This window comes from Mastigoproctus giganteus, chromosome 5 (assembly GCF_048544385.1).
Source record: "Mastigoproctus giganteus isolate SK-2022 chromosome 5, ASM4854438v1, whole genome shotgun sequence".
NCBI classification, from domain to species: Eukaryota; Metazoa; Arthropoda; class Arachnida; order Uropygi; family Thelyphonidae; genus Mastigoproctus; species Mastigoproctus giganteus.
Genome location: NC_143579.1, coordinates 144,025,679 through 144,049,967, shown reverse-complemented (window position 1 = coordinate 144,049,967; position 24,289 = coordinate 144,025,679). Strand labels below are relative to the sequence as shown.

Here is a 24,289-nt window from a genome sequence, read left to right as displayed (position 1 = left end):
CATCATTTAAAGCTTATTATCTGCGTCGAGCATTAAGCAATTTAACTGAACTAGAGGATAAAGGGGAAATGACAGTTAAAACTTTTTGGAAAAACTACACCATTAAAAACGCATTTGAAAACATTGATAGTTCTTGGAAAGAAGTCACTAAGAAATGCTTACCATGGAGTTTGGCGCAAAATATGGCCAGAAGTTGTACTAGAATGCGTAGAAGAAGAAAATAACATCCAAGAAATTAGAAATGAAGTTATCCAGATGGCTCAATCAATAGGTTTCGAAAATGTCGATGAAGAGGATGTTAGAAATTTATTGAATGCAGAAGATGGTTTTTTAGTGGAAGATTTAGAAAACCTTGTTAGCAACGAAGACAAAGATAATGAAGACGAAGTTAAAGCAGTTCCTGCCGAAAAAGTGTTAACAACAAAAGATTTAAAAGGTGCTTAAATGACATTGAAAACGTTTTAATTTTTTTAGTGAAAATGATCCTGATTTAGGAAGAAGTTTTATTGTTAAGCGATCAGTGTTAAATGCAATAACTCCGTATAGGCAATTGTTAAATGAAAGAGAAAAAAAGCATAAGCAATCAACTTTAGACTCATATTTTAAAATGTGATTTCACTTTGTATGTATGTTGACTGTTTATTTAATAAAACTTTTCTTTGTTCAAAAAAAAAGCTTTTCATTTTCTTTACGTAGGAACGTATCCCTATTCTGGCCATAGTATTTTTACCTCTGAAAACGAAGTTTCGCTTAGCGAAGTAATTTTGTGGAACGCATCCTATTCGTTATTCGAGGTATGCCTGTATATACAGGGTGTTTCAGTTAAACGTTTCAGAACTTCTAAGAGGGGTAGGGTATATCCTGACAACTCGAAATCATATAGCAATGTGGGGTCGGAAATGCTTTCCTGAAGCGGTGTTGTACACAGAAGCACCATAAAGAAAAGAGACCGTAAGTGAGAAATCGTTTTAATAATACATGAAAAGAAGCAAAAGGTACATGGATTAAAGTAAGTGTTCGAAGTTTCTTCCACGGGCTACAATGCACGCCTCACATCTCCTACGCATGGACATCCGAACATTCTGGAATACTCCAGGCGAATTTCGAATTTCTTCGGCAGCTACTGCGATTCTTGCAACCAGCTCCTCAGCATTGTCAACAGGGGTGTCATAAACTAGCGATTTCATACGACCGTGAAAATTCCTTCACAAGGGAAGGAATTTTCAACACGCATAACGACCATATCTGGGTGGTCGAGAACCCGCATGCAATACGACGTCGTGCAGCACAGATTCGATTTTCGGTCAATGTATGGGCCGGTATTATGGGAGATCACCTCATCGTCTAACTGGACCTCTCTACTTGATCTTTCTGCAGCAAGTATTGCCACAACTTTTGAGAGATGAACAGATTTCTGCATCGACGCAACAGACAATGTGGTTCCAACACGATGGAGCCCCTGCCCATTATAGCGGAGATGTTCGTAACTACCTGGATGTCACATTTGGTCAACAGTGGATCGGATGTGGTGGTCCCGTGCGTTGGCCTGCTTGGTCACCCAACCTATCATGTCTTGATTTTTATTTCTGGGGTCATATGAAATCGCTAGTTTATGACACCCCTGTTGACAATGCTGAGGAGCTGGTTGCAAGAATCGCAGTAGCTGCCGAAGAAATTCGAAATTCACCTGGAGTATTCCAGAATGTTCGGATGTCCATGCGTCGGAGATGTGAGGCGTGCATTGTAGCCCGTGGAAGAAACTTCGAACACTTACTTTAATCCATGTACCTTTTGCTTCTTTTCATGTATTATTAAAACTATTTCTCACTTACGGTCTCTTTTCTTTATGGTGCTTCTCTGTACAACACCGCTTCAGGAAAGCATTTCCGACCCCACATTGCTATATGATTTCGAGTTGTCAGGATGTGCCCTACCCCTCTTAGAAGTTCTGAAACGTTTAACTGAAACACCCTGTATATATATATATATATATATATATAATATGTACATATTTAATAACATTAACTTCATAGCAAAATATGTATTATTGCTGCACAACCAGTGCATAGTTTTTTTTTTTTTTTTTATGCAAACCCCAAACACGAGAGGTGTTAGAACCTATAGTACTTAGTATCGTGCTTGGGTTGGAGGTTGAGAAGACGAAAGAAGATATTTGTTGACAATGGACTTGAACTTCTGTAGACTGTAATTTTCAGGAAATACGTATGAAGGAAGGTTGTTCCAGAAAACGGCAGTTGAATGAATAAACGAGGAAGATGAAAAGTTGGTTCTGTGAGTTTGAACAGTAAATGGATGTTGGCTGGTGGCGGCACATGTTTGGACTGTTTTCAAAGCGAGAGCAGGAATTACAGAAGCTAATTCAGAAGAACAGTGCCCATGGAAGTATCTGTAGAAGAGGCATGCAGCAGGAACAGTACGTCTATGAGACAGCGAGTGCAGAGACTCTGTGAGAGATGAGTCGTTAATTAACCTAACTGCCCTCTTCTGAATGGAATCAAGAAGCCTGAGAGAGGTTTTGGGGGCACCACCCCAGATATGGGAACAATATTCCATGGTAGGGCGGATTTGCGATTTATACAGAGTGAGCAGTTGTTTGGAAGAAAAGTAATGCCGAGCGCGAAAGAGAAAACCGAGTTTTTTTAGATGCAGTGAGGAAGCAATACTTGTAATGTGCTTGTGCCAAGAGAGATTAGAAGTCAGGGTAATCCCCAAAAGAGATATATCATTTTGCCTAGAAATCGGAATGTCATTAAAGATAAGCATAGGAGCAGAAGAATCCTTTTTGCGAGATATAAGACAAGACTGAGTTTTAGAAGGGTTGAAATCAACTAAGTTGTCTTTGCCCCACTGGAGAATTACCTGAAGATCGGCATTTAAGGAACTGATAGCAGATTTTCGAGAAGTTGAAGCTGTTTGAGCAGGATAAGGTTTCTCAAAATGGAAAGTGGAATGCAATGTGCTATCATCGGCAAAACTATGGATAGGATTTCCAGTCAATGGAAGAAGGTCATTAATATACAAGAGGAAAAGAGTGGGGGAAAGAACTGAACCTTGGGGGACACCGGCATTAGTGGAGAAGTTAGAAGACAGAGAGCCATCTACCATCACCCTGAGTGAGTGATCAGAGAGAAAACTGGATAACCAATTACTAAAAGCAGTTAGCAAACCATAAGTTGGAAACTTATTTAGAAGACCTTTATGCCAAACATGATCGAAAGCCTTTGCGATGTCAAGAGCAACTACTTGTGTTTCACCAAACATTTCCATTGAATTAGTCCATAAATGAGTAGGTAACATAAGCCAGAATATCACCAGTGGATCGACACTGACGGAATCCATACTGGTGATCGTTGATCAGACGGAAGGTTTCTAGGTAGTTTAAAATTTGGCGGTTAATTGATTTCTCCATTACTTTAGAAAGAGTAGAAGTAATTGCAACGGGACGATAACTGGATGGGAGGGATTTGTCACCCTTTTTAGGAACTGGCTGAATATGAGCAAATTTCTAAGCAGAAGGAAAAACACCTTTGGAATAAGAAAGTGAAAAAAGGTGGCAAAGAATAGGAGTAAGTTCAGGAGCACAGGTTTTGAGAGCAAGTGGAGAAATACCATCGGGACCTGGAGCTTTCTTAGCATCAAGATTCGTCAAAATCCTTCTGACATCCTTTTGACGGAAGACCACAGGAGGCATTGAATGGAGCGTGTTGGGAAAGGTGGGAGGTGTTTTACCAAGATCGTTAATCCATGAGTTGAAACAAAAATGGGATGCTAGCAGGTCAGCTTTATCCTTGGCTGAAGTGACATCAGAACCATCTGGTTTGGACAGAGGTGGGAAAAAGTTGCGGCCAATAGCTTTGGCAAGAGACCAGAATGCTCGGCTAGCATTAGGGCAAGAAGCAAGTTTTCTACTCTTAGCCTGTTCAAACTCTAGTTTGGACTGGTTAATAACTGCTTTACAATTGCTGCGAGCTTTGGTGTAGGCGGAAAATGAATCTGAAGAATTAGAAACAAGCCAATTATGATATGCAACATTCTTCTCTTGAAGAGGCTTAGCACATTTGTTGGAAAACCAAGGTTTAGATAAAGGACAAGATTTTAAAGTGGGGTATGGGATAAAGGATTCCATTCCTGCAAGAATAATTTCACTGACACGATCTGAGCAAACATTGACATCAGAACTCTTGAAACAGTAATCCGACCAAGGAAAAGAAGAAAAGAAGTTTCGCAGGTCGGGATGATTGCTGCATTAGATATATTATTTTACTGTAGTATTCTTAATTATATTGATTTTGAACAGGAAATATGTCTCAGCCCAAGGCAACAAAGCAAAAGGATTCAAGGTAGTGGGAGTGCTGTGGCTCAAAGGAGAACAGGGAGCAGTTGTCCTACAAATCACAACCTTACGAATTGTTCTGCTTATCTGATGTATGCCAAGGGGAATGGCGTGCACTCTTGTGTGTGTGTGTGCGCTTGATGTAAATAGTGTGCTTGAAGTAAATAGTGTGACGATATTAGGCAGCAACATAGCATTATTGGCCTTTATGAGAGCTGGAAGAACAGGGTAGATCCACTTGAAAGTTTAAACTGGGGTCCATCAAGCTTTCAGCTGCCCACATCAATGCCATAGCTTGAACTTGAAAATCAGGGAACACCCAAGGCAGAATGCCCTGGTCACACAGGAGCTAGGTTGTTGTAGGTGTCTTTAAACAAATATATTGTGGAAAAAAGGATAGGTGGAATAGGTGTATTGGCCCCAGCTGCCGGGGGCAAAAGTTGGTGACAAAAGTTGGTTGGAGCAGATATCATCTTTTTGGGGCACAAAAGGTGATATCTAAACATATTAAGTACTAACGACAATTAAGAGTAGATTTTCTGACTTACTTAACAAGTACAGGGCAACATTGAGGAAAAGTCACAAATTAGGGTTAAATTTGAGTGTCTGCAATTGTGCCCAGGCACATTAGGGCAGTGATGTCCAACCTTTTCACATACAAGGGCCATATTCAAAGTTAGCTTTGTTTCACAGGCTGCAATTAGTGTGTTACACTAATTATACTACTACACTAATTTAACACACTAAAAAGTAGTGTGTTAAATTAGTGTAGTAGTATAATTAGTTTTTCCATACCGTGTCACATGTAAAAGTAAATTTCTATTTTCATGTTACCGTTTTTTATTTGAAGACTATATATAAAAAATGGAAATTCCCCACACCTTTATGTGCAACAAATCTATGTGTTAATAAATTGATGTGAAAATTTGTGGAAACAAAAAAAAAAAAAAAAAACTGCTGAGGAAATGAGCACTATTACAGCATTATTATTAAATAACGTGTACTTCATATAATCAACAAGACCACAGAAAAATATTTCAACATGAGTTAAAAGAGGGCAGCAATAATTCTGGACATTAAAAGGTTTTAGGGAAAAAAAAAAAAAGAATCTGTAAAAAGAATGGGCCTGAGATGTTCTTTAAAAAAAATGAGATGGGGGGGGGGGCTCAGTTCAAGAATCCAGTACCAGAAGGAATAAATTACACTTTCTATGTTACATGTTTGTAAATGTGGTAAAGTATAAGTTGGCAAGACCAGAAGAAAATTTTAAACTGCACAGCCAACCACAAGATATACTTAGCTAACGAGAATACCAAATAATCGGAATCGGTAGAACATGCAGTTGCTGTCACTATATGCCTGAATTGAAATTCAGGCATATAGTGACAGCAACTTTGCAATAATGGTGATAATGAAGGGATTGGGATACTTTGAAAAGAGAAAAATAAAGAACTTTACATTAAGAAATTTAGCCAGGTGGTTTCAAACAGGTACAAGGGAAGAAATATAGGGGAACTGTGGAACTTTTCAACAATAAAATGAAGTAGGAAGCCTAATAGAGCACAACTTAGGGTGCTGTAAAATGAGAGGCTGTGAGACACTAGACATTGGATTGGAGACATCAACAATTTGAGAAAATCTAAATTGTAATCATTGTTCTAACCCAGTGGTTTTCAGGGGTTTCCCGGGGTGCTGCAACAACATTCCAGGGGTGCCATGTAATTTTGGATTAAGTTACTTAAACTTATTTTTTTTAAAATCTATATATTTATTTCATTATGAAAAGGTGTACGGTACCGTATCTTTTTAATTTTGTGGGATTTTAATTGATGTTTATTTAGTACCTCTATATAAAGAATAAAATTATTATATTAGTATATATAATTTGCATTATAAATTTTAATTTTGTTTATACTTATATTATTATAATAACTATCATATAATATATATTTATAACTATCATATAATATATATTTTTTTAACACACACACACACACACACAATTAAATTATTAAATGGTTAAAAACCACTGTGTTTCATGGCCTGGAGTGCAGTGAAAAAATTACTGGGACATTAAGGGCGCTGTGAACCAAGAAAATTTGGGAACCTCTGTACTAACTAGGGCTTGCAAACCGGTTTTATAAAACCGGTTAAATCGGTTTTCATATTGAGTTGTTAAAACCGAAACCGAGCTTCTAAAACCGGATTCGAATATTTTCTTAGTTAGCTCTCGAATATAGTTTTTTGTTACGCACATTTTCTTTTGTTTGTTCGTTTGTCTGGATCATTCAACTGCTTTATGTTTTAAACATGTTTTTTATTTTATTTTATTTTATGTTTGGGAACGAATCTCATGGGCAAGTGGCCCAAATCTAGGATGGAATACCTTTTATCTTCCCACCTGTATCATGGCACAATGCAGGTGTACTCATTTACGACTGAGTGAGTCGGAGCGATAGCGTAAAAGAAAATGCTCAACATTTCTCCGTTCCATCTATCTTGTTCGCCAAGCAAGTTATGGTACGCGCCTTATTGATGGTTACCCACTAGAAACAGATTCGCTGAATATTGCATCAACTTTCAATCGTAGAAAGTTTTTTGCTTCTTTATTCCTATTAAATTTGCGATCAAATGTTCTCCAAAAAGCAGCTTCACCAAATTTAGCTTTTATGTAATTTTGAAAATACAATAGATTTAATTGGGGGAAAAAAAATTGCGAGTAAATAAATAAAAAATTTCTTTTGTGAAAATTTTGAAACTTGCCTCGTTTAGACTCTTCATTCAGTGCTTGCGGGAGTGACGCATAGTATTGTGCCTTTGTTATCTTCAATATTTTTATTTAAAATTGTCGGTGATATAAATTCCTACTAATTAATATTTATTACTCTTAATATGTCTAAGATGAAATCAAATGTATGGAATTATTTTGCTCGAAAAAGCAAAGATGAAACACAATGTTCGAAATGTCAGAAGATAATGAAGTCGTCTGGAGGATCTACATCATCTTTGATGTTGCATTTAAAGAAAATGCATCAGATTAACATTAAACAAGATAACAGTCAGTGAACCTCCCATAAAAATGGTAAGAACATTAGCAAACTTTATCGTTAAAAAATCTATGGAAGAAGAGATTTCAAAATTAGCTGCTTTAGATGGATTTTCTTTTAATTCAATTGCCAAGAGTGAGTTTATACAATCAAGCCTTCACCTTCAGAGAAATAAATACGATAAATTACCACCAGCCTCAGTGAATGGAATTAAAAATATGGTTCTGAATTATTATAAAACTAAGAAAGAAGAACTCATTCAGCATTTCAAAAATTCATTGGTTTTGGGTGCACGGTATTCATTGACTCTAGACGAATATACGTCTATACAAAATAAAAGGAATATGAATATAAATGTGCATTCAAAAGATAATCATTGGTCGTTAGGTCTTATTGAGATTAATGGTTCACTTGATACCAGAAAAACTGAGCAAATTGTGAATGGACACTTGAAGAAATTTGGTTTGAACTTGGATGAGGATATTGTTGCCTGCCACCGATGGAGCAGCAATGATGATTAAGTTTGGGAAGAAAATTACGCCTAATCATCAACAATATATAGCCCATTGTATACATCTGTCAGTTATATATGTACTTTATGAAAAAGCAATCAATTATAGTGCCACAGTCTCTGAGTCTCCCAAAGACAATGAAGAAAATGAAAATAATGAAGAAAGTAGTGATGATGAAGCAGTTGAAGAAAGACAGCAAGGCATGCTTTATCAAACTGACTTTACCGATGAGTTCATTTATTTCTTCAATCCAATGGCCAGTATTGCACAAACTATTAACAAAGTCAGAAAAATTTGCAAGCTTTTTCAAAAATCGCCTACCAAAAATGACGTATTACAAAATTTTGTTAAAGCAAAATTTAATGGGAAAGAATATAAACTTATATTAGATTGCAAGACTAGATGAGATAGCACATTCTATATGATTGAGAGAGTTTTGAAATTGAAAAATTGCATTCCAAATGCTCTATGTGCAGTACTGTCAACTGAAGCTGTGTCTGAAGATGACTGGAAAACACTTGAATTGCTAAGTGAAACTTTGCGACCAGATGAAATGATTCTGAAGGCTATAACCTCAGAAGATACAGACTTCTTAAAGCAGAGTCCTCAATAGAATTTCTGCTTGCTAAGCTTGATACATCAGAAAACCCATTTGCTTTAAAATTTCACCAAAGCCTTTTGCAGCGTTACAATGCAAGACGAAATTGCCAAACTTTGGCTTTGCTGAGCTATGTACACAACCCCAAAAAGTTTAGGAAAAAAGATTCAGGTTCAAGAACTTTTTGATTTTCCAAGTAAGCAAGTTTTGAAAAAGCATGCTGTAGAGATTTATCAGAAATTATTTGCAAAACATTCCGAAGGAGTCTTAGCGTTGAATGAAGAAACTGAAAATAAACGAACCGTTCTTTTAGAAGAAAACAAAGACTCGTCTAGTTCCGATGTTGGAGATGCACTCATGTGAGAGTATGTAATAGTGTAATAAAGAGATTAACTGAAGAGCCTTCAAAATATCCGAGTGAATTGGAAATCAGCAAAGAATTTAAAATTTTGGAGGCAACTAGCTGTAGAAGTGAAAAGCTGGAGAAAGTTTATAGAGCACTGCTGACCATTAAACCAACAAGTGTCCAATCTGAGAGAGTGTTTTCGATCACTGGTCTCTTTAACACAAAAATAAGGTCAAGTCTATCAGGAAAAATGCTTAATATACTGTGTTTTTTAAAGGATCATTTTCAGAAGCTGAGCAATAAATAGTAAAGTAATTTCCCCAAGCTGTTTTTTTTCACATTATTTTTATTTATTATTATTATTATTATAGGGCTTATTATTTTTTTGTTTACTATACGAGAAGATATTTTTTATTCAAAGGATTTGAATACAATTTGTAATTTTGTATAATCTCAAGCTGGTTACTTTTTTGGAGAATTTTAATTTTTTTATTTTTTTTACTATAAGAGGTGATAGATTTTGTTTAAAAGATTTGATTACGATTTGTACAATCTACCCAAGATAAAATAAATACCTGTGTTATAAGCTTTTAATTATTTTCCCTAAGTCTGAAAAAATCGGTTTTAAAACCGGTTTTAAGAGTAAACTTCGGTTAAACTCGGTTTTGAAATTTCTCGGTTTTATGCAAGCCCTAGTACTAACCCATTGTGTATGTGAATATGATCATGGTAAAGGGTTTGCAACATGAGGCATGTGTACTAAAATTATTTATTACAGTGTATAAAGTATTGAATAATTTATTTCTTGATGAGTAACATCCAAGAAGAAAACATTTTATTTAAGAACAGTTTTCAGACTGCTAAATTTAAGTAATGTTTATTGTAAAGTATAAACAAATATGAGAATAATCATTCTCAGTTTTAATTTCTGAATTATTAACACCCCCTTGTTACAGTATTCAACACTACACTTACATGATGTGGCTCCTGAGCACCACTACTTAAAAAGTGAAATGGATGAGTGTTGCTATTTATTATGATAATGTTGTCATGCTATGTTAACAAAATTATATATTATTAACTTGAATATCATATATTTAGTTCAGAAAATGGCTTTACATAAAAACTGGGGCAAGCATCCCTAAAACATTTTTGGGTGGGGGGGGACACCAGGACATTATGCCCAAAATGGAGAAAACCATGGAAAATCTGGTCACCCTATTTATGTAGCATACAAAAGTAGAAAAAAAAAAAAAAAGTGAACACAGAACACATTCAATTTTATTAAGTTGAAGTGAACACAGATATATTTAGAAAATTATTTAATTATTTATTAAATTAATTAATTTAAGAATGATACAGCATCTTGGGTGTTGCTTATTATGGATTAAATCTTTTACTTTTGTTGGCTTTGAGTTTATATATGCATGCCATGTTGATTAATTGTTTATTAACTATTCAATACTTATTCCATATCACATAAATATATGTTAAACAATATCCAGCACTCCCCCAACTCCCCCACCCCTTTAATGAGTTTTTTTAAAATTAGCAAGATTATCTACAACTTTTAATTGAACAAGTCAGACTAAGACGGCTATTTAATTAAATTTGTGCATGATAGATTTGGATAGCATTATGTTACACAGATTTGGGAATTTCATCAATGTACTATGAAAAATTCATTATAAGGCATTTTTCTACTGAAAAAGAAAAGGTTATTTCTTAAAAAACTATTATTATAACAAAATTATATTTTAAATAAAATTAATTTTGCAAAGTAATCAAATCGCAAAATGAAAGTTGCATTATTACAAATTTACTAACAATGCAGGGCTTACCATTTCACGTTGGTTGCTTTCTGAATCATAAGTTTCTCTGCACTAGACCAACTGAAGCGAACTAACTGAGGAAATCCAAAAACAGGGTTGACATTTTCTGAGAGAAAGCGCTTAGTAATAGGATCTGGAATAATTTTAAACAAATAAGATCGCAAACACTAAAATACAAATACAGCAAGTTTTGCAAAAGAGATACTGATAGAAATTTTTAAAACTTAAACCACATCTTATCACTGTGATAACCTGGATTTCCACTGAATAAGAGAGTAGTTCTATAGAATGGTTTTGAAAAAATACACCTTGTGGAAAAAGTTTTTATTTTGGTGTTCAACAACAGTTTCCATGAATTCCCACATGCCTTTCTTGATAGTGCTTAAATCCTTTCATACAGTACAAAAAATGGCCACTGTCCTTCTCTGCAAGCCAGTCTCTCTCTCTCACATTACATGTTATCTCTTTGTACAAGTGAAATCTTTGTCTCATGAAATCTTACACTCATCGACTTGTGTAAGGATTGCATTCTGCAGAACTCTAAGGAAGTCGGAATGTCCGTAAATGCTTAAGCAGCACTCGCAAATCTGATTGAAGCAAAAAAGAAATGTTCAATGAACATGTAAACAGAATTATTTATTCAATTTTTTTAACTCATGCAGAGGAAAAATTACAAAAGTGTACAAAATTACAAAAGTGTACAAAATTACAAAAATTTCAAAATTATAAAATTACAAAAAGAGAGAGTAGATAGGCATAATGTCAGCAAGTTTTACCTTTCCAGCATCATTGCCAGAATTAACTCTCCAGCTGATGAGCACGCTGCTGCAGAAGTTGAGGGCTGTGCAGATTTAGAAGGGAATTTTTCCAATACATCACAAAATTTCTCTGCAGTTGCAGAATCGGCACTGGCGACTTCACTGCCTACTTTAATGTTTTGGAAACCAGCGCAATGTTTGAACCTCTTAAACCACCCGTTGCTTACCACAAATGTGGCGCCGACAGGGCTAGCCAGGCGGGTAAAGTGCCTGCCTGGCAATCCAAAGGTTGCGGGCTTGAATCCCGCCTCGGGCTTGGATCAGAGTAAAATGTAAAAACTCTTTGGGCGGTGCATTATGGCCACAGAAGCCAATGCGCCAACAACTAACAAAAAAAAAAAAAAAAAAAAAGAACTTGGCTTGGGGTTCGCCATACTTATCCTTAATATCTTCATAAATACTTCTTGCTTTTGTTTGAATGGCCATTGGACTCAGGGGAACTTGCTTCTTAATCTGATTTCCCGTCCATATTATGAATAGCTTTTCCATCTTCGATACAGCACCTGAATGCTGTTTTGTGATCACTATTGATCTTAAATGCATTGATCCTTTAACATGTTCTTTTATATGCGCACTGTCCCTTAAAATAGTATTCACTGTTGAAGCAATGAGACCTAATTTCCTTGCACTAGATGACAAACTTTGTCCTGCTTCGTAATTCTTAATTAATCATCTTCATTTCTAAATCAATTTTGTTTGGTTTCCTAGCACTTCCAGTACTTGCACTTTCCGTTGGTCCCTTTCCCTTCGCCATCATAATAAGTAAATAGGAATGAAGAGAAGATTCTGAAAATTTATTTATGATTTTAATATGATTGAAGAATTCAGTGAAGGAGAAACACCATTTTGCCATAATTCCAGTTATCGGTATTATCGCAAATGCAATAAGAGTGAGGTTACTACACATTTATAATAGATTGCACTAACAGAAAAGTCCAATAAACCAGAAAGCACAAATTGTTTTTATTGTTTTATGGTAGTGGCCTCCAGAAATGTGTTTTAGAAAAATATCACAAAGGCATTCAAATTTGATTCTTATAACAATGAAAGTGTAGTGCAATTTCCATTATAAAAATGACCTCTTAGAGAGATAATTAGCTTAGTTATATTGCGAAAATTTCAACTTCCAAGGTCTACCAAAAAAAAAAAAAAAAACAATGTGTTATTGGGTTCACATTACTATATTTTCACAATACCTCCATTTATTCCTACAGGATCCACGATTTTTTTAAGTTTGCACCAGCTGGCAAAAACTTATGTAAATTCAAATTTCCATACGTCGAGTATTACGTTAACAGGGGAGTGGCTGTATTTTGCAAATGGGTTTCCAGACAGTATTGCACACAGCTTGGAAGAATGTTTTTTGAGGAATTTCAAAGTATGTAAAAACTGGAAAAATAAACTATGCACATAAATACTTTAAATATATATATTTTTTTTCCCTTTTGAGTTTTTAGTTGAACATAAAATGGAATTACTGTCAAAAATAAAATCAAAACTTCATCAAAATAAAGATATTAAAAAATCATAAAAAATAAAAACTTTTCATTAGTTAATCATGTTTTTGCAGTAATATCCTCCATATCTATATAAAGTGAAACCTCTATAAGCAAACCACCTAATCAATAAGATCACTTTTCAAAAGACCAATAATTTTTAGAATGGTTTTAAATAAGTTTCCTGTGTATTAAAACTATTCTCTGGGCTACTACTCTCTGGCCCAACTGTAACTGTTAATCCTGTTGTTTGACATCCCGGGTATTGACATAGATTTCTAGGAATCTGTAAATCTCTAGGACAACCTCTTATCTGACCAGGACCATTAATCATATTGTAAGTGTATAAACCATATTATAATTGTAAAAAACCATAAATGTATTAATCATATTGTAAGTGTGTAAAAATATTGAACAGTGTTCTCCACAGAAAATTTTGCCAGCCAGGTAGCATTATGAAGTAGGTGGGGAAGTGTAATACTTAGCAATATTATAAAATTTTCTGTTATTTACAAAGGTGACTTAAGCAATCCAGAGCAAAAACGTATTGCATAATTTAACATTATATTGATTTAATGATAATTTATGCCACAAACATTGAAAAAATTTAATATTGGCTAGTGCTATATTTTTGAACTGAAAAATGAAAATTCCAACACTAAATTTAACAAATAAGAGACTTTTTATTTAAAAAGTAGAATGTTTTAATAACAATGGAAGCACACCTCCTCACCACCTCCCAAAAAAGGTAAAGCCACTCCACTCCATCTGTGAAGAAGGTGATGTCCGTGTTAGTATTAGTATTAGCAAAGGCCACATGGTGCAAGGAAGCGTATGGCTTATGCTGCACTAGCCAAAAAAAAAATTAAAATAAAATAATAACTAGGGGGCTTTGCTCGCCAAAACCAGCACACACTTTTCTACGTAATATGTAGAGCAGTGGTTTTTGACCGGGGTGCGGTAACAATATTCCAGGGGTGCCATGTAATTTGGGTTTAACTTATTTTTTTAAAATTTATATATTTATTTCAGGCACCTCCATAGCCAGGTGGGAAGGAGCAGCAGTGCATAGAACACGCTTCTTGATTAGACCAGGGTTCGAGCCCGTGACCACCACATATCCCCGGAGCAATATGGCCTTAGTTGCTAATGCTCCTAAAAACCAAATAACAACAATATTTATTTCATCATAAAAAGGTGTAAGGTATCTTTTTAATTTTGTGGTGATCTATAACTGATGTTTATTTAGTACCTCTATATAAAGAATAAAATTATACAGTATATAGGGTGATTCACTACCAGTGCGACAAACTTGCAGGAGATGTAGGGGGCACAAAGACGAATCGGAATCACATGGCATTGCAGGGTCCAAAATGCCTTCGTCATGCGGTAGAGGATGTTGAATGGGAGGTCGTATGAACAGCGATCCCGCTGGAAGTCAGCATTTGCGAACCATTTCTGTTAAAGAAACCAAGTAGCAAAAGTCCTCCGGAGTGGATAATCCGCAGGCTCCAATGATTGGATGTGTTGCAGATGGTATGAACTCATTTGGTTTGTTGACAGTATTCTCCATACAACGGATTGGGAAATACCCAATCATTGGCCTATCGTAGGATATTCTCCTCATTGTCTGGCATCCTCATCGTTCACTCTCGATTCATGGTACCTCTCGTGAAACAACCAGTCTCACGTAACCTTCTGTGCACACGTGCGAAGATCGTATGATGAGGAGCACGGCTGTGCGGGAAATGTTCCTGGTACAAGCGCAGAGCGGCACGCCCATTACAGTCTGCAGCTCCATACGCAAGGTGCATGTCGGCCAGTTCAACGTTTGAATACTTGTCCATCCTACTGCCTCGGGAACTGGTTCACAAATGCTGACTTCCAGCAGGATTGCTGTTCACGTGACCTCCCGTTCAACGTCCTCTACCGCATGACGAAGGCATTTCAGACCGTGCAATGCTATGTGATTCCGATTTGTCTTTGTGCCCCCTACACCTCCTGCCAGTTTGTCGCACTGGTAGTGAATCACCCTGTATATATAATTTGTATTATGAATTGTAATTTTGTTTATAGCTATATTATTGTAATAACTATCATATAACATATTTTTTAATATTATATATACACACACACAAAGGTAGAATCGGATCTAACAGGAAGAAAACTGAGTAGGGGTGCCACAAAATAAAATAAATTACTTAAGGGGTGCTGTTATTAAAAATATGTTCAAAACCACTGATGTAGAGGTATGACGGAGTAAGTCAAATCTTTTCTATGTAAAAGACTCACCTGTTGAAACGCACTGATCAATATCTAATCAGGAAATGACCTATATAATTATTTACTTGTGCCTATGTGCCTTGTGCCACAAGTAAATAATTACCTATGTAATTATTTACTTGTGGTAAATTACCTATGTAATTAATTACTTGTGCATTTGTAGTGAGCGGCATAATCAAGGTTGAATAAATATCACTATGTAATTATTTACCCATTTACATAGGTCACTTACGAAAAGGCTTGGTAAAATTTCAGATCTTGGGTACCACCCCATACTTTGACTAAAGGCAGGAAGAAGGCACTGATTGGCAGGTGCCACTCACTGTTTAGTCCCGCCCCTTTCCTCCTAGGTTGACATGCATAGGGTGTTTACCCCCCCCACTTGCTGGTGTTTTAAAATCGGGAACCCATTTTCTGATTTTAAATAAAAGTGGGATGGGAGGGATAAACACCCTATCTAAGCCCAAGCACCCCACTCTTGAGGACACAAAACAATCAGAAACAAAATGCATTTAGAATAATCACCAAATCACAAAACTCAACCATACAATCACTCTATTCTACGACCACCACACCCACTGCATGGAGACAAGTGACACCCAAAGAACAGATTTTAGCTCGCTATGTAATTATTTACCTGCGGATACATAGGTCACTTAGGAAAAGGCCTTTTGCTTTGGATTCCACAATGCACGAGAAGTACTGTTGCATCCGAAAGAGGACTAAAATATTTAACTGAAATATTTACAAACTATAAAAATATTTAAAATATTTACAAAATACTAAACTATTTAAAAATATACAATATTCATTAATATACAAAAAACGTTACAATGGAACATCAAATGTTAGACAGTGAAGCGCATGCACGAGGTTGATGAACGTTATGGAGGAAACTGTCAATAATTAATTGCATTTGTAGTGACGTAATTGCCTCGTCCTCTTCTCCCATTGGCTCGAATAAATATCACTAAGAGGAAAACTTTTTTCATGTATAGAGATAAAAAAAATTAAGTAAAAAAAATAAAATAACAAAAAAATAAATAAAATAATAACAAGAACAAGAAGAAAATTAATAAAAAAAATAGTAATAATTAATAAGAGAAAAGGAAATGGACAACCCATGCATTTCCCTCCTCCCGTAGGTAATTATCCAGCTGACCTTTCAATTTCCCCAAACTGTCTGCCTCTACCACCCATGTAGGTAACTTATTCCAGTAATTTATAACTCACTGGCTAAAATAAAACTTCCTGCAATCCAGTGTAAAACATTATTTCTCCCACCATAACTTGAAATTATGGCCCCTTGTTCTAGAATCATTTATAACCATGAAAGTTTTGACCCCATTCATTTTGCTTATGCCTCTCAGAGCCTTAAACACCTCAATCAAGTCTCCTGTAAGGTGCCTAGTTTCCATGCTCTGCATGCAACATATTCGAAATCTTTCCTCATATGGACACCCTTTTTCCGATCTCACCAGGCAAATTATCCATTTTTGGACCCTCACAAGAAGCACAACGTCTTTCTTTAGGTGCAGTTGCCATACCTGAACACATTATTCCAAGTGTGGTCTAACAATAGCCTTATATAATGGGTTTTATATCTACTAGATATAAAACCCATTATATAAGGGTTTTATATATCTAGTAGATATATAACGATATATCTAGTAGATATATATCTACTAGATATATCGTCCTTATCTCTACTAGAAATTTTTCAATAAATCATCAATAGGACACCATGGGTTACTTGCAACCAGTCTACAATGCTCAGAGAACTTCATATCCGACTGTTTCATAATACCCAAGTCCCTTTCCTCCACTACCATCTTTAGTTCAACTCCACCAAGTGTATAAGTTATTTTGGGGTTACTGTTCCTCAGGTGCAATACCTTACACATTGCTGGATTAAAGCATAGCTGCCATTTTTCTGACCACCCCTGAAGGCTATCTAGGTCATTCTGAAGGAGATCTGCTTGGTGGAAATCATTAACTACTCTACCAATCTTTACATCATCTGCAAATTTAGACATCACATCCTCTATCCCTTCATTGATGTCTTTTATGAAAATCAAAAACAACAGTGGCCCCAATACTGAACCTTGAGGAACTCCATTTCTTACAACCCAATTTGAGGAATAACCATTTATCACAACCCTTTGCCTCCTGCCCTGAAGCCATCCGGCTATCCATCTAAGGGATTTCCCCTGTTATTCCAACCTGTTCCAGCTTATAAAGTAACTGCTCATGTGAGACTGAGTTAAATGCTTTGCTGAAATCCAAATAAACAATATCGAAATTATTCCCAAAATCCAGATCTTGAGTGATGCTGTCAAAATAGCTAACCAGATCAGTTAAACGTGATTTTCACTTTACAAAACGCTGAGTATCCTTGAGAATTCCACGTCTACCTAAGTGATCCTGAATTCCACCTGTGTTTTGGGACAGAAAAGGGGTTACCTACCTCATGGTTCCACACTTACGTAACGGAGAATACTACAGAAATCTTTTTAAAAAGTTATGCGAAGCTTTGAAGGTGAAAAGGCATGGAATGTTAATGAAATGTGTCCATCTTCTGTCAGACAATCCACCAACTCACACAGCTATTTCCACCACCAACTTTGTTGCAGAGTGCGGCTTCGAACTACTGCAGCACCCACTCTATTCTCCTGACCTAGCACTGTCCAAGAAATGAAGACACCATTGTGTGGACATCGCCTTGATTCATCTGAGGAAGTCATGAATGAAGTGAAATCGTGGTTTCAAGAAAAAAAAAAAAGTGCAGACTTCTATGATCAAGGCATTAAACAGCTGATCCATAGATGGGAGAAATGTGTTACTAAACATGGAGTAGATAGAAAAGGATTAAAACTCCTGTGAAGATTCTCCTTTCTGGGGCTATTATTTCTAGGTAAAGGTACGAACTTTTTGATACCCCCTCATATATACTGAAGAACAAAGTGCTTTTTTTATCAATGGAAACATCCCATACTGCCATTGCTTTTTCTCTCCCCCCTTGAAAACTATAAATTCAGCTTTCATTCTTTTCAGAAAAACGTGAAGATGTTTTTCTTTTAAACTGATGATGGGAAAGAACTTTCTGATTGATAAAACAGCAGTTGGTTAGGAAAATTTAAATTTAGAAATCAAGTGCTTTTTTTTATCAATGGAAACGTTGTCCAATTAGTCCAATTTTAATACAAAATTGAAATATTTCAGCAGAGATATGCAAAAAAATGCAAGAAAGCAAGCTTATTCAGCATCAGCCAAAAAAAAAAAAAAAAAAAGCACAACCACTACTCCCATTTCACCCCTCCATTCGTTCGAAATACCTGTCCAGCTGAGCCTTAAATTTGTTTAGGCTATCAACTTCAACAACAAGTGATGGAGGTCTATTCCACTAACCAACTGCCCGCTGGCTAAAGGCAAATTTCCGCACATCTATCCGACATCCGTCCTTCCTCAATTTGAATTTATGCCCTCTCAGGTGATTATTCTGAGCAAGAGGAAGAATCCCATCGGCACTGAGCATGCTCAAACCATTCAAAGCCTTATACACCTCTATCAGATCACCTCGCCGATGCCTAGTCTCCAGACTCTGTAATTTGCAAAACTTAAGCCTTTCTTCATAAGAGCAACCCTTTGTTCCATTCACTAATCTAGTTGCCCTTCTCTCTACTCGTTCCAGCAGCTCTACATCCTTCTTGAAATGAGGCCTACAGACCTGTATACAGTACTCAAGGTGTGGCCTGACCAATGCCTTATACAAGGGAATAATCACATCCCTATCCCTGCTAGAAAAATTCCCGTATATCATTGACAAGACACCATGAGCTACTCTTGCAGCTCGTCTGCACCGCTCAGAGAACTTCATATCTGCCTGCACAATTATCCCCAGGTCCTTTTCATTCTCTACCACTGTCAGCGTAGTACCACAGAGGGTTACTGTTTCCCATATGTAGTACTTTACATTTGTCAATGTTAAACTTCATTTGCCACCTCTCAGCCCATCTGCTCAACCTTTCCAGGTCCTGTTGCAGCAGCATAGCATCAGTAGTGCCCTTAACAACCCTGCCAACCTATGTATCGTCTGCAAACTTGGACATTAAGCTTGATATACCATCATCAATATTATTTATAAATACAGAAAACAACAATGGACCTAGCACTGAACCCTGAGGAACTCCACTAATAACATTAGTCCACGTTGAGCAGTGTCCATTGATTACCACTCTCTGTCTTCTGCCACTCAACCATCCCTTTATCCATAGCAGCAATTTGCCTCCAATGCCACACTGCTCCAATTTGTGCAGCAGTCTTCCATGCGCAACAGTATCAAAAGCCTTTCTAAGATCCAAATATATAATATCAAAGTTATTCCTGCATCCAGTTCTTTTGTGACTACATCATAGTATCCAATCAAATTGGTGAGGCAAGACCTGCCCTTAACAAAACCATGCTGTGTCTGAGCTATAACTGAATTCTTGTCCAGATGATCCTGCAGTGCTTCTTTAACCAGTGCCTCCATTAATTTTCCTGGAACCGAAGTTAAACTAACAGGTCTATAATTACTTGTGTCAGCCTTTGATCCTCCTTTGTGAATTGGGGTTACATTTGCACGTCTACAGTCTATGGGTACCTCCCCTGAGTCCAAAGAAGCTCTCATAATTATGGCTAGGGGTTTGCTTACTTCCTTTGCTGCCTCCTTTAATATAACTGGATAGATCCCATCCACCCCGGGTGCCTTTTTTATGTTTATCCTCAACAATTTCTCCTCCACTTTCCTCTCAGTTATTAGAAAATCATCTAGCTCACTGCCAATGTTTACTTCACCTAAGACATTCCCCTTCCTGAATAACTCCTCATGTGTGAATGTAGATGCAAAATACTTGTTTAGATTGTTAGCCACCTGAGCAGGCTCCTCAACTGTTGAACCATCAACATCCAGTGGACTAATCTGATTCATCCCTTTCCTTCTTTAGTTTAAATAGGTAAAGAACTCTTTTCTGTTTTTCATTGCATCCTTTGCCAAGGATTTCTCATAATCTGCCTTTGCCTGCCTAATCTCCTTTGTGACTTGGTTACAGACCAACTTATATCTATCATAGGCTTCCATGTCACCCATTAATTTGTTTGTATCCCATGCATTTTTCTTCTCTGCCATATGTCTCATTAGTTCATCTGACAACCATTTAGGCCTGAACCTTGAACAATATTTCTTGGTTGGTATGTAAAGCCTGGTAGCTTCCAAGATTAGTTCCTTGAATGCTTCCCATTTTGAATTTGCTGTTGGTAACATCATCAGTTGGTCCCACTGTATAGAATTTAAATACTGTCTCAGACCATCATAGTCACCTTTACGAAAGCAAAAACCCTTCCCTTTACCTCTGATGGTAGTTACCTCCTTGAGTAAATCCCACTTCAGCACACTGTGATCACTGCCACCTAGTGGTTCATTTATCTGCAGATTCTTAATGCATGAAGAATCACTACTGATAACCAGATCAAGAGTATTACTCCCTCTAGTTGCCTCCCGAACATGCTGGTGTAGAAAACAATCATCTAATAAATGCACAAAAGCTTTGCTAGTGTGTGAGTGACCAAATCACAAATTCCAACCCACAAATGTTCAGAAGTAAAATGGCCAAAATCTGATGAAATGAAACCGATGTACATGAAAAAAATTCAAGCCAATTTCCTCACCAAATGCCTTTTAATTGAAATATCCAGTGTGTGTGTGTACACGAGGTATTTCAATTAACATAGATAAATTCATGTCAGAGATTATTAAAATATATACAAGATAATACATAAAAATGCCTATTGTTACATTCCTATAATCTGGATGGTTTTTTCACGGATCAACTAGAATATAGATTGAATTTTTAGCATGTTTAAAGAAAAAGCAATTAGCCCATATGAAGATATAAAGAAAGCGAAGATATAAAGAAAGCCTTAAAAAAAATGTGGAACCATCTTACTAGTGCTCTGTATAATTGAAGTAGCATACATCTATATACTTCCCACTTTGCTGCTGACGGGAAATTCAGGATGTTAGCATTAGCATTAGTAGAGGCATTTGATGCAAGAAAGCAAGCTTATGCAGCATCAGCCAAAAAAAAAAAACCCACTTCCACTTCACCCCTCTGTTCGTTCAAAATACCTGTCCAGCTGAGCCTTAAACTTATTTAGGCTATCAACCTCCACCACAAGGGATGGAAGTCTGTTCCACCAACCAACCACCCGCTGGCTAAAGGCAAATTTCCACACGTCTATCCTACATCTGTCTTTCCTCAATTTGAATTTATGCCCTCTCAGGTGATTTTTCTGAGCTAGAGGAAGAATCCCATCAGCATTGAGCATGCTTAAACCATTCAAGGCTTTATACACCTCTATGAGATCACCTCGCTGGTGCCTAGTCTCCAGACACTGTAATTTGCAAAACTTAAGCCTTTCTTCGTAAGAGCACCCCTTTGTTCCATTCACTAATCTTGTTGCCTTTCTCTGTACTCGTTCCAGCAGCTCTACATCCTTCTTGAAATGAGGCCTCCAGACCTGTATACAGTACTCTAAGTGTGGCCTGACCATTGCCTTATACAATGGAATAATCACCTCCTTATCCCTGCTGGAAAAATTCCTGTATATCATTGACAATACTCCATGAGCTACTCTTGCAGCCCGTCTGCACTGCTCAGAGAACTTCATATCTGCCTGCACAACCACCCCCAAGTCCCTTTCATTCTCTACCACTGTCAGTGTAGTACCACAGAGTTGATACGTTGCTCTGGGGTTGCTGTTTCCCATGTGTAGTACTTTACATTTGTCAATGTTAAACTTCATTTGCCACCTCTCAGCCCATCTGCTCAACCTTTCCAGATCCTGTTGCAACAGCATAGTGTCAGTAGTGTCCTTGACAACCCTGCCAACCTTTGTATCATCTGCAAACTTGGACATTAAGCCCGATATACCATCATCAATATCATTTATAAATACAGAAAACAATAATGGACCCAACACTGAGCCCTGAGGGACTCCACTAATAACATCAGTGCACGATGAGCAGTGTCCATTGATTACCACTCTCTGTCTTCTCCCCCTCAACCACCCCTTTATCCATAGCAGCAATTTGCCTCCAATGTCACACTGCTCCAATTTGTGTAGCAGTCTTCCATGTGCAACAGTATCAAAAGCCTTTCTAAGATCCAAGTATATAATATCAAAGTTATTCCCTGCATCCAGTTCTTTTGTGACTGCATCATAGTATCCAATCAAGTTGGTCAGGCAAGACTTCCCCTTAACAAAACCATGCTGTGTCTGAGCTATAACTGAAGTCTTGTCTAAATGATCCTGCAGTGCTTCTTTAACCAGTGCCTCCATTAATTTTCCTGGAACAGAAGTTAAGCTCACAGGTCTATAATTACTTGTGTCAGCCTTTGATCCTCCTTTGTGAACTGGGGTCACATTTGCACATTTCCAGTCTATGGGTACCTCCCCTGAGTCCAAGGAAGCTGTCATAATTATGGCTAAGGGTTTGCTTACTTCCTTTGCTGCCTCCTTTAATATAACTGGATAGATCCCATCCACCCCGAGTGCCTTTCTTGTGTTTATCTTCAACAGTTTCTCGTCCACTTTACTCCCAGTTATTTCAAGATTCTGTAGCTTACTGCTAGAGTTGAATACACCTCTGGCATTCCCCTCGCTGAATAACTCCTCATGTGTGAATGTCGATGCAAAATATTCATTTAGTTTGTTAGCTACCTGAGCAGGATCATCAAACAGTTGACCCATCAATATCAAGTGGACCAATCTGATTCATCCCCTTCCTTCTAGAGTTTACATAAGTAAAGAACTCTTTGCTGTTTTTCTTTGCATCCCTTGCCAAGGATTTCTCGTAATCTGCCTTCGCCTGCCTAACCTCCTTTGTAACTTGGTTGCATATCAACTTGTATCTATCATAGGCTTCTGTGTCATGTGTTAATTTGTAAGTATCCCATGCATTTTTCTTCTCTGCCATATGCCTCATTAGTTCATCTGACATCCATTTTGGCCTAAACCTTGAACAATATTTCTTAGTTGGTATGTAAAGCCTAGTAGCTTCCAAGATAAGTTCTTTGAATGCTTCCCATTTTGAATTTGCAGTTGGTAACATCATTAGTTGGTCCCACTGTATAGAATTTAAATACTGTCTCAGTCCATCGTAGTCGCCTTTACGGAAGCAATAACCCTTCCCTTTACCCCTAATGGTAGTTACCTCTTTGAGTAAATGTTTTAAGTTCTTTAGACATGTAATGCAGATTTGTTTAATGTGTTCCAGTAAGGTTAATTTCTTGTCTAAGATAATACCTAAGAATTTCATATTTTGTACAACTCGAATTACCTATCTTTCCAATTTTTGTTCAGGGTCAGGATGAAGGTTTCGTTTCTTGCAGAAGTGTATGCATGCAGTTTTCTGCACAAAGATTTAAAAGATGTTTGTGCCCATTTACTGACTTTGTTAATTGTTGCTTTAAACCAAATCCAGTGGTTCTCATGTTTTGAGATTGGTAGTAGATACTAAAATCATGTATATACAGAACTGTATTTATGTTTTTTGATAGCTAGAGTCAACAGAACATGCTCTTTAACTGGACCGTGGTAGAAGCTGTTGTAACTGCTGTTGTATCAACAACTCACAACAAAACAAAAACTTTTTACAATGTAGTCCAAACTTCTTCCCCTGTAATTTGAATTTATGGTCCCTGGTTCTGGAATTCTTTATAACAGTGAAAATTTCAATCTTCATTCATTTTACTAACACCTCTCAGAGCTTTATAAATCTCAATCAAGTTCCTTCTAAGGTGCCTAGTTGCCAAGCTTTGTAGCCCACATAATTAGTCTTTCTTCATATGGTCACTCTTTGGTCAATCTCACTATGCAAGTTGCCCATCTTTGGAGTTTTTTTCCTAGATGAGGTACTTGGACAAAGTATTCCAAATAGAGTCTTACAATTGCTTTATACAG

The 24,289-nt window shown here is 36.8% G+C and overlaps 1 protein-coding gene across 1 annotated transcript in view; it reads right to left on the bottom strand.

Annotated features, from left to right (window-relative positions):
- The window catches only part of LOC150085746 (ribonuclease H2 subunit A), a 343,664-nt gene that overhangs the window by 20,678 nt on the left and 298,697 nt on the right, over positions 1-24,289 (bottom strand). The window contains exon 7 of the mRNA XM_090374677.1: positions 10,699-10,822. Within this exon, the coding sequence (XP_090230803.1) occupies positions 10,699-10,822 (124 nt within the window). The remainder of the gene's footprint in view (positions 1-10,698; positions 10,823-24,289) is intronic.